This window comes from Thunnus albacares, chromosome 4 (assembly GCF_914725855.1).
Source record: "Thunnus albacares chromosome 4, fThuAlb1.1, whole genome shotgun sequence".
Taxonomy (NCBI): Eukaryota; Metazoa; Chordata; class Actinopteri; order Scombriformes; family Scombridae; genus Thunnus; species Thunnus albacares.
In genome coordinates, this window is record NC_058109.1 from 35203896 (window position 1) to 35215488 (window position 11593).

The window sequence follows — 11593 nt, forward strand, 5'->3', positions numbered from 1 at the left end:
AAACAAACATGTCAGCACTTTGCTTGCCACATTGGGTATTTGAAACACTGGAAAGAAAGAATTCTTCTTCAGTTCCAGTCTGACAGATACTGCAGCAAGAGATCCTCCATTTCATACTGTATGTACTGTACTTTCATACTGTATGTACTGTACTTTCATACTGTATGGGAAATCTGCTTTTCAAGAATGCAGTTGATGTTACTTCATAGGACTCAATTGTTGGACCCAGTTCACTCACCAACAGGTAAAATATGTTTTGGATATACTGACTGTGTGCATAAAAAGAACAGAACAATCTGTGTACTCTTTCAAAGGCACTCATGTCAGTGTCTTGTATTATTTATTAACTGGAGTAGGTACTTATTATCCCACAAACACTCTTAGTTGCCAGTTTATGAAGTTCACCCAGCTAAAAGGTCATTATGGAGGTTGTGCTGTTGTTGAATTGTATTGCATTATCCCAAGAGGTGTTTGTAAAGTTTTTAACTGACATACCTTCACCTCAGTCATTGTCTTCTTTGTTTGGCATTAAAAAAAAAGACCTGTATTGAGAATTATCTGTCAATTAAAAGCATTTTTTATTTACACAGTAATCTATACAAGTCACTTTGAACAGTACGCTTGGTAAAGGGTCAGGACAGAGCAAACGAGTTCATCTTTTCTCAGACCACATTGATAAACCAATGCTAACATAAAAGAGAAAAAAACAACCAAATGCAGCATTGCTGAAATGAAATACAGTGTTTGTCAATCATATAAAGAACATACAAACATCAGAAACAGTCCCTGAGGTGTTCATTAACAAAGACCAGAGAGCTTACACATTATCCCAGACTAGTTGTTTCAAAGTAAGCCAACTGGCTAAAAGAACTGTTAAAAAAACAAAACAAACGCATTTCAATCAAACATTATAAAAAGGACAGTCACAGGCAGACGGTGCACTCCATAAGATCTGTGTGGAAAATCAATAAACCACATGTAAAATGATGAATAAAACTTAACATTAACATGATGACTGGTGATTTTGGGAAAATTTTGTTTTACTTCCTCTGAGGTTGTGACTTTTGCTGCTCATCATGAAAGTAAAATTGATACATTTAAATGTCATAATCTGGAAACTAATGACAACAGTCTTGTTGTCACATATAAAAACAAGTAGGTGGGGGGCGGGGCTACTGTAAGTGCAGCAGTATTCATCATTGCTGTATTCAGCTTGCTCTTCCCGGTGCATACACAGTATACAGATATGACTTCTCTCTAAAATGACTCATTCATCATTTCCAACACTTAACATCTTTCAGGAATTGGTGACCAACTGAGAATGGTCGAAACTACATCTCCCAAGCACCAGAACTGCTTTCAGTTTGTCTTCTCAGAGCCCAGAAAGTGATCATAAAACATGATAAAGAAAATCCAAGCTCTGTAGAATAACACTAGGGCTATAAAATGATCAGAAGAGCAGTAAATGAATAAAGAACGGTATGAGAGAAGATGTCTAAAATGTAAAGAACAACAAATATAAACCTAAAGTTTAAAATAAGGTGAACTTTTAAGAAAAATGTCTTTTTAAAATGCTCCATGGTAAATAGTGGGTGATGGTCTTCACTTCTTAGAAACACACAATCACAAGACAAGGTCGAGGGTGTGAGAAGTCGGGTGTTGATTGTGCTTGATGGAGCCCTCAGCTGTCGATCATCTCTGACAGTTCCTGCAGCAGGTCGTCCTCTCCGATGCCGGGGTCCACGTCGTCCTCCAGATGATCGTCGGTGAACTCGTTGATCAGCTCCTCGAAGTCGTCCACAGCCGAGGTGGAGGCAGCGGCGCTGGAGGAGGAGGCGGTGCGGGACACGGCCACACTTGGTCTCCGCGACTTAGGCTGGGTGGGACTCTTCATGACCGGGCTGAAACGCACAGAGAAGCTGGTTAATATTTATTTAGTACCAAGCAACTGACAACTCATCAGTTTTCACTTCTCTACAAATAAAAACCAGTGGCATCAATATCATTATCACACAAGAGTTGTAACTCACTGGACAAACTCCACCAGGCCTGACTTAGTAAACTAAGTTCACAGTAAATCAAACATCAAAAAGTCAACAAGAAAAACATTTTCTTGTTGTATCCTCTAACAACTTTTTTTGGTGATCATAGAAATTATATGTACACAATTATAATTGTTGTTTTCATTTTGCCAGGAATGAATACATCACTCCCCACACCTGTCTACAGATGTTTCCTTTGTTTTCTCCTTGTCTAAAGTCTGACGTTACAAAGAAGAGAAGTTAGTGTTTGAAGCTCTCTGTGGACCCTTACCTTTGGGGGACTGTGCAGGCCTCTCTGGCAGCAGCGGCGCTGCCAGCCGGCTTGGTTTCTTGGCTTGGACTCTGTTTGAAGACGGGGACAGTCTGGAGCTCCTCTCTCAGTGGGCTGGAGCTGGAGCCTGACCCCAACAGGGTGCTGGGACTATGAGGAACAGCAGAGCTCAGCTGAGCCTCTGTGCTGGAGGATGGGAACACCTGACGAAACAACAAAAGTCACTCAAAGTCACTAACAGGACACTAACACATCCTAACTTGAACTTTTTTCTTTAAATGAAAGATGAGATCAACCAATCAAGGAAATATATGTATGTATGTATATATTTGAACTGTGTCACATCAGATTCTTCTATGTATAAAAACATCTTTGCATAGAAAGACAGATGGGGAAATAAAAATGACTGAATCACTGGCCCAGTATTCTAACTTACCGGTCTGTCTCTGCTTGCTGTTTCCTGCAGCGGCTCCTCCAGCACTGTGGAGGTGCTGTTCAGAGGTTTGACTGCCGCTACAGCAGATCGCTCTGCTCCCCTCCTCTTCGGGCCTGGTTTTACCTGCACCGCAGGCTTCATGACAGACGGCTTCACATTCAGTTTGGGCCTCACTGAAAAAGGAAGCGGAGTCGTAATGATATATCATGACATAAAAGACTGCTTCATCTTCTTTTTTTCATCTCTCCTGTGCTGATTTGTTACATAGGAAGCCTGTTTTAAGCTCAGTTAAACGTTCACAAGGCCAAACTAATCCCGTAACCTAATAAAGGAAAACTTGGGCTGTCATTCACAACACATTTATCAGGAAAGTGCAGAAAGCTCACAGTACACATGTAGGTACTGTATGTATGCAGAGTAAAGGGTGAGGTACCTTTGGTGTCTGCAGTGTGTTCTGGGGATTTCTTCTGATTATTGCTGAGTGTTTTATCAGCAGTGGGACCCTGAGGAGCCAGCTGGGCTGGTGATGGTGCAGTGTTTTTGTCTGGGACCTCTCTGGAGCTGTTGGGGCTCTGTGAGCAGGACTGGCTCTGACCCTGCTGTAGTGAGGCGCTCTGCTTTACATGGACAGCAGCAGTGCTATTCAGAGGTGCAGCCTTGGATCTGAGGGGGATTAGTTTACGAACAGGTACTTTTTGAGCAGACGGGGTAGTGTCAGGGACCACAGTGGTGGTGGTGGAGGAAGGTGATGAAGAGCCTGGTGGTGTAAGGGTGACTTTAGTGGGAATCTTCCTCTTCAGGGTGCCACCTGTTGACAGTTTTTGTGATGGCTCTGCTTCAGCTTCAGCTTTGTCCTGGCTGCTGGAGGAAGCCTGCTCCTCCATTTCCTGCTTGCGAAGGCGTTTCTCCCGCATGATCTCCTCGAAGGTCTTCACCTTGACGTTGTTGGTGGTAGGGATGACCTAAAAGACACAGGAAGATACGATTGCCATCACTTACAGTCAACAGAATAACAAGCAAGCACAGCCAACGGTGCAGTATTTTAAAAGGCATACCTCAGGAGCAGCAGCAGGATTCTTCAGTGGCTTCTCTGTCACTTCAGCTTTCTTCTCAGATGTGACTTTGCCTGCTGAGTTCAACAGAAAACGATTGTTAGAAACTTCAAAATGCTGTTTAATCTTAAAAACAGGAGAACTAACAACAATCATGCATGCATGCAATACACGTGTCAGTACCCAAGGAACAAAGCTATAAAAATATAAGGTCTGTCTTACTTTGGGAAGCCAGTTTCTTGACACGCAGTAGACGAGGCTTCTTAGCACCATTCTCCTCAGCAGCAGGGCTCTTCTTGTTTTCAGCGTCCAGGGTCTGCTGAGCCCGAATCCTGGCTGCCTTCTCTCTGCGGATCTCCTCCAGGGTCTTTACTCTAACCTCCCCTGTGTTTGTAGCCTCAGGTTCAGGTTCAGATGCGCCGGGCTCTCCTTGGATCCTGCCTGAAGCTTTCTCAGCAGTGTGCTCAGCCTTCTTAGGACTGCGGTTCTGCTCCTGTTCCTCCCTTTTCCTCTTGGCGTGGAGGATCTCAGAGAACGTTTTTATGTGGCCGATGGAGTCATCTTTGACAGTGATGGCTCGCTTTACACCCTTGGTGGTTTTGGTAATGGTGATTGCTGGAGCCAAGGCTGAAGGGCCATCTTTCTGGCTCTGAGACTGAGCCGCTTTCTCCTGTCTGATCTCCTCCAGAGTTTTGATACGAATCTGCTCAGCAGCTTTCTTTGATCCCATGTTGGTCTCAGCTGCTGGGAAAGCTGGAGGACAACAATTTACAATGTTTGTGAAATGTGATGATGAATATATTTTCAGAAAGAAGGTAATGTCTTATACTCTTCAGACATCTTACCTGCTTCAGTGAGTGCAACAGCACCAGCGTGCGATCCAAGTCTTTCTTTGATAGGCTTCAAAGCTGAAGGAGCAGAAAGAAAACTGGTTCAATAGACATATCATTCATTCCAGACAGAAATGATGAGCCCCATCAAAATACACACTTTATAGTCTCAACATTGCTCTTCTCACCTTAAGATACATCTATCATCAGCATGACTGAGTAAAAGGCTTTTGATATTTCATTATATTCACCTTTCTGAGGGCGCTCTTCCTCATCCACGACTCCACCCAGACGTTCAGCTAGACTCTTCTTCAGTGAGACACCTTCTCTTTTTACATCTACACCAAAGACAAGTTATGAGCTTTTATTCAGTACTATTAAGATGATTATTATTATTATTAGCACTGGCGTTTAAAATCTGTTGATAAACTCAGATGAATTTAATGAACAGGTGTTTACCTGCAATGGGCATCTTCCTTCCAAGCCTTTCAGCCAGGCTGCCTCTTGGTCTTCCAGGTTCTTCAAAGACAAGTGGGGCTACATTCAAAGAGAAACCATGTACTGGTTGAGAACAGAGTAATAATGGTTTTCATTTTAAATATGTTCATTTGAATATTTATGGAAACTCAAAATGAACATTTATGTTTTTGTTTTCATCCTAATCAGATAGCTAGCACGAGCCAAGTAAGATGCTGCTTCAAAGCCATCATGAGCAGTATATGTCAGTGCATTAGGCCTGTCCATTTGATCTGTTAATATCCATGTACCAGTCACGGTGTTGTCCAAACAATGCAATGCTGCTTTTACATACAGTAGCAACAGCAGTCTAGCTAACTGTCAAGCTAGCAGCTCAACAGGTTTCTGGGGAAACAACAGTGGAATTATGCACTAAAAATACTGGAGCTTCATATGAGCTTCAGATAAACTTTGGAACATATTTTGTTCAGAAGTAAGTCTACATACCTCGTCTACACAGGTATGAGCACATGATCTGTTTTAAAGCTGGAGTGCGGGAATTTTGTCTCCCCCTTCTGACAGTGAGAGTAAAGGGGGGCGCTCGGCTGTGATTGCCTGACACAGGCATGCAGCACGCTCTCATGCGCACTCTGAATAATGGATATGTTTTGACAGTCCACCGGCCCACCAGGATTTGTCCCAGTATGTCCGAGTCTAGAAGAGCTGTACAATTAACGGCCAAACGGCCAGCATTGGAATGTTGCGAATTTAAAAACTCTGTATACTGTGAAATACAGAGAGATTTATCTGGCAGTGATAGGCTTAAATCAGCATTGTGTGAACTCGTTTGGCAAAGGCTTGAAAGTAACGGACGTTCATTAAATGTAAAAGTTCCGCACTGCAGGTTTAAGACAGACTTGAAAAATTGTGAACGTATCCTTTCAGACCCCATACCTACAATGTTTATGCTAGCAGTATCCATGTTGAACAAATTCATCAATTCCTAAAAATATAATTCGATTTTGAATCACACCAAAGATATAATATCAAATAAGTAAACAAGTAGAATCTAGGAGTATGACAGATCTAGATATCCAACACCCTGAAATGATGACAATCTCATAGATTTATAGTGTTTACCATCTCTGGCTTCATAAAGGGCTGGTCGGAAAAATGACTGGATGTTTTCTTTCTCTCCGTTGGCGGAAGTGTCAGCACTCTGGATGGGATAACCAGCTCTCTTCATGCTGGCCTTCAGGGCCTTCCTCAGCCGGATCTCCTCCAGGGTGCTCACTCCAAAGTTCAGCGATTCATCTGTCAAGACACAACATTGTCCAGCAAAAAATACATAGTCATTCCATACAGGTCCTGCAGGAGTGGAGAGTTTAGAGAATTTAGTTTAGTCTCTGGCTCCAGTCTCACCTGATTTAGGTAGCTTTCTAGGTGAAGGGACGACCTTGCCATCCTCTCCCTCCTCTGAGAACTGGTCTGGAAACATAAAGACACATGAGTAGTAAAGGACTACCGGGAATATATTGTCTCAAAATGAAGCAGGAATGTTCAAACAATACAAAATACAAAGAGACAACTTAGTAATTTTGAGATCAAATCCAGCTCACCATCTTCGTCCTCATCATCATCTGCTGGATTAATCACCACTGGTGGATGGGTGGGGCTCGGTACTGGCTCCTGACTCTCTGTCTTGATGACTCCTCTCAGCTGTGGATTGGCTGCATTGGGGAGAGGGGCGGGCGGTGGGGGAGCTGGCTCCTCGTGTGGCTGTTCCTCATTCTTGCTTTGACCTGGGAGAATTACACTGATTATCATCACTGTCTGTCACAGGTGGATGTGGCCTTAAAAATCTCTACATTTCGATTCTCAGAGCGTTTGCTTAAACAAAGTTTACTCACTTTTATCAGGTGGGACGAAGGTGCCGTCGATATAACGGGCCTTTTCATGGAAGAAAGCACAGTGTGGCTTCTGGCAACCGGCTGGATGGTTCTCCCAATAGCAAGGTATCTCCTTTCGTTTTTTCTGTTTTGATGAAAGAGATGAACAACATGTAAAGGAATGCATGGAAAAGATGGGCTTTTTTATCAGACTTGTCAGATTGCAAATATTAGTGTTCCTCCCAACAGGTCCAGAGGCAGGAGTGGCACTCCTGACCCAGGTTTACAGGGAGACTTTTTCTACCCTTCGTTAATGGCCATTCAAGACACGTACAGCCTCGAGTGGGCAAAGCTTGAAGGAGATATTTCTGAGCTTTCTTCAGTTTAAAACATGTTTTTTTTTAAAATTCTGCTTACCGTGATCTCCATGTGGCGAAACTTGCAGACAGTACGGAAGCAACGTCCCTCCTGCCAGAGGTTGCAGACGGTTTCATTGCCCATAGCTGCCTCACAGTGTCTGAATGGGCAGCTGTCTCCCTACAAAGTAAATGAAACACAAACCCGTTATACAGAGATCCCGCAATACTGCTGTAAAGAAGACCCGTCATTATGCCGGCTTTGCTTTTCTACACTGAACCAAACAAAGCTGGCATGATGCCCCCCCATGTGTGATTTTAGATAGCATTCTGGAATCAGAGACGTGATGTGTAACACAACAGTGTGCCTGGTGTGTGTAGTTCAGACAGAAACAGTAACAGAATGGCGAGGCAGAATAACAGTGCAACATTCCTGCCTTGAACCGGCTGTGTAAAAAGGGGCTACAGTTAAGACCATACTCTGCCTTCTAGTCACCAGTCACTTTTAAACTGGTTATATGTGTGTAAAGCATGTTAGCTCTACTTACTTTAGTGCAGGTGGAATAGTAATAGAAGTAGCAGTCATCTCCATGGTTGGTCATAGTAAGGCCGGTATGCGTCTTGAGTGGCGGAGGTGATGAGGTCACGACCTTTAAACCCAGCAGCTGGTTCTCTTCAGGGCCAACAGAACTCTCCCTAACAAGACAGAGCACAGCAACGCATCAGAAACAGAAACCCTACTCCACTGCATCGTACACTGAACATTGTGTAACATGTCTGCACATGTTAAGCTAATACCAAGAGACCCACGTGTAGTTTTTTTCCTTCATACATTATTATTATTTGAACAGGAAAGCATGTCTTGCTCCAACTTGTACAGTTGGGATTCTTACTGGAATTAAGGAAAACATGTAACGCAACTAAGTATATGACCCGCTGGCTAATCAGTGATGGGTGTTTTTATGGGAATTATATTAGACTTCTAATTTCAATGAATATGGCCAATAAGCCTTCTCAAACATATTTGGGTCTTAAGCTGATTAAAGATTAATTTAAGTCTATTAAACTGTACTAACGAGCCAATTTTGATTTTGTTTTTGGCATTCTGCCACCTTTACCTGAGGTGGCTGAGAAGTTGTCTCCCTCTTGTGCAGACTGCTGGTGGGGTGTCTCCGTGGCGGTAATGAGTCCTGAAGGAACACTTGATCCATGAGATAATAGGAAAAGGGGGGTGGATCGCCCAGAGACACTTGTCTTCCTACGACATCCCTTCTCTGAGACACCTGTATCTCCGCCAGACTGCTAAACATTTCTGATGGTGGATGCAATTGAGTCCTTTGGGGATTTTTTTTTTTTTAAATTATCTTTTTTTATTAATTGATGTAACTAATGAAAGAAATGAATAGGGTGATATAAACAGCCAGAAAAGAAAAAGAAGATCCAAAAATGCTTAAATTGATGTGGCAAAAAGGGGACAAACGTGGAGTGGTGGGTGGGGGGGAAAAAAATCTTCAGCTTCTTCTTGGGCTTGGTGGCATTTTGCACACTTGGTGACATTTAGGTGATGGCAGCAGAAAAGATGGCCAGGTTACTCAAGCTTCTAGATATTTTCAGCTGTTGATTACCAATGCTGAAGAGAAAAAAAAATCTTCTTCCCATGTATTCTCAATGTGGGGGGGGGGGGGCAAGCTATCCATATCCAGGGATCCCCACAAAGGGCCATTGCCAAGAGGATGGTTTTAAACCTACAAATCAATCAAAAAACACTCCCCGGGGAACTGAAAAAGGGTTATTAAGAGACAAACAATTGTGCACAAATACAAAGGAAGGAGTTGGACATTTCCACACAAAGGTACAGCATCATGAGACAAACATGCTCCCAATAATGACTCCACTCAGTGAACAGCCCCACTGTCATTACACTGCATTATCAACCCATGCTAAGATATTTCAAGCATCTAATCCAGAAACTCTGACTTCCATCTTTAAGGAACAGGAAAAAATAAACTCTCAAGTAACAAAATGGTACTTACAATGAAACAAAAACTATTCACAAAGTTACCACCTCACATTACTTGTTACACAAATACTTCTCCTGGTACACTAGACCTTACTTTTAAATTACAGGCAAAATAACTGATACAACTGACTAATCATTGATGTTTCTTGGCAAATAACATATGCTACAGGTCACCTTCAGTGTAGGTTCAGTACATAGGTGACAAATTAAAGGAAAAACCAACATAAAATGTCTTAGTAAGGTGTTGGGCCACCACGTGCCACCAGAACAGCTTCAATGCGCCTTGGCATTGATTCTACAAGTCTCTGACCTCTACTGGAGGGATGAAGATATTCCCTTATTTGGTGTTTTGATGATGGTAGTGGAGAGCAGGTAGGGGTCAAGCATTCAGGCCAGTACTGTTCTCTTGGTAAACGCCACACATGCACTCGCCCATTTGTGAAGAATACAGTGAAGGATGACTCATCTGACCTTTTTTCCACATCTCTGTAGACCAGTGCCTATGGTTTTTGCACCACTGAACTGTCAGATGTGCATTCATCTTTATGATTTTATGCACTGCAACCTTGTAATGTCCCTCTCTATATAATTGTCGACGGATTGTTCTTGCTGACACGGTCCGATCACGTCCTGCATTGACATTCTCATTCAACTGAGGAAGAGTTGCTCTTCTGTTTTTCCTTACATATCACGCGACCATCACAGTCATCAAATGTGCCATGTCAACCACAATTTCTGACCCTATTTACTGATGTCTTTCCCATAGATCTAAATGCAGATGTTCCTATTGAAACATTAGCCAGTTGAGCAGTCTTTGTGACTGAAGCTCCTGCCATCTGTGCCCCAACAATCAACCCTCTTTCAAAGTCACTTAGATCGTTTCCTCTTCTATCTTTATTCAAGACCAGAATCAACTGGTACTGCTCAGCATTGTTATACATGCCACAGAGCATGATTGGATATTAGTTGCTTAATTGTATCATGCAGTACACCTATGTGAAAGCATCTGCATTCGTTATATTTCTCCACTCATTTATTCAGGTTTTTCCTTTAATTTGTCATCCGTCTATATGTATGGTGAAAGCTTAAAAAACCAAGACAGTCAAGAAAACAACCACATACTTACTGTTGAATAATAAAAAGTAGCCCAACGCTAGCTGGAACGAACTACGAGCGATGAAGAAAAGACACTAACGTTACTGTAACGTATAGGGACCGGCAGACATTAGAATAATGCTACATAAATAAACAATCGAATTTGGATTTTTAGTTAGGTAAGCTAACTACTGACTATTATCAGAATATATGTAACCTGATTGTTATCATAAACTGATTTTATCATCTCAATACTTGACTCGTAAAGCCCATGCTAGAAAACAGAGGCCTACTAAACCATCTAGCTAAATGTTAACAGAGCTTTACAAGACGGCTGTTTATTTTGTAATTACCGTGGTATTCGCTTTAACACTACAATGTAACAGCCAAAGATTATGTAAACAAAGTATACGGTGTTAATTACCAGTTTCGAGTATTAAAAGAGTTTTAAAGGCTGTGTAATGTAGTAAACACTCCGTCCCAGTTCGTTGCCTGCCGCACTCAGAGTGAAGCAAAATGGCGGCTGCAAGATAAAAATATACGGAGTGTACTGCTTCTTCTTCTTTGGTTTTAATGGTGTGAAACAAACTATCGCCACCTACTGTATCATTTTGTAACGTAATTGTCCACTTTCTCCAACTCACCTTCGACACTCCTCTCCTATAACTATCACCCCGATTTTCAGTGTGTCTCTTTCTACACTCGACCTGCTACAACATATTACAGGTTTTCTTAAGGTTTTCCCGTCCTTTAATCTAGAAAAGATAACACGTTACTTTCCTGCGCAGTGGGGTATAGCAAAGAACAACGATGTTTGGTAAAAAGGCTACGACCAAAAATTAAGGTTTACATTTTGTAGAGTGATTCAGAATATAAGTAAAACAGCACCTCTGTATTACATAGTTTTAAATATGTATTTTTCAAACACAGCTTTAGTAAAAACATGGAACTATTAACAGTTTGAGAATCAGCTGTTTTGAGCAGTTTTGTCAGGGAAAGGAGAAGCAAGATTGGTGAAATCAAAGGAGAATTCTTTTGGCCATGAGTTTGTAAATGCTAATGACGTCGTTATGGTCAATGACAACAGCACTAAGCTGGGTCTAAATGTCACTCGCTACTTTGACAGTGACAACTGCATCAGTCGAT

General features: G+C 42.1%; 1 protein-coding gene and 1 non-coding gene across 4 annotated transcripts; both read right to left on the bottom strand.

The window, feature by feature from the left end:
• Window positions 1-559: 559 nt before the first annotated feature.
• Window positions 560-10977, bottom strand: zc3h11a (zinc finger CCCH-type containing 11A). Of its 3 annotated transcripts, XM_044349167.1 has the most exons (18): window positions 10872-10977; window positions 10479-10519; window positions 8451-8522; window positions 7881-8028; window positions 7394-7513; window positions 6998-7121; window positions 6707-6889; window positions 6510-6575; window positions 6228-6401; window positions 5091-5168; window positions 4883-4969; window positions 4647-4709; window positions 4024-4554; window positions 3805-3878; window positions 3183-3711; window positions 2750-2922; window positions 2314-2516; window positions 560-1901 (listed from the first exon to the last, which is right to left on the bottom strand). In XM_044349167.1, the coding sequence occupies exons 4-18, from the start codon at window positions 7932-7934 to the stop codon at window positions 1682-1684; spliced, it is 2679 nt and encodes an 892-aa protein (XP_044205102.1). In that variant the 5' UTR covers window positions 7935-8028; window positions 8451-8522; window positions 10479-10519; window positions 10872-10977; the 3' UTR covers window positions 560-1681. The 3 variants fall into 3 exon arrangements, with proteins under 3 accessions (XP_044205102.1, XP_044205101.1, XP_044205103.1); XM_044349166.1 differs by having other exon boundaries at window positions 10479-10975; XM_044349168.1 differs by lacking the exon at window positions 10479-10519 and having other exon boundaries at window positions 10872-10965.
• On the bottom strand, window positions 7208-7326 carry LOC122981566. Its single transcript, XR_006403279.1, has one exon. It is a non-coding gene; the product is annotated as a small nucleolar RNA SNORA26 (small nucleolar RNA).
• Window positions 10978-11593: the final 616 nt, after the last annotated feature.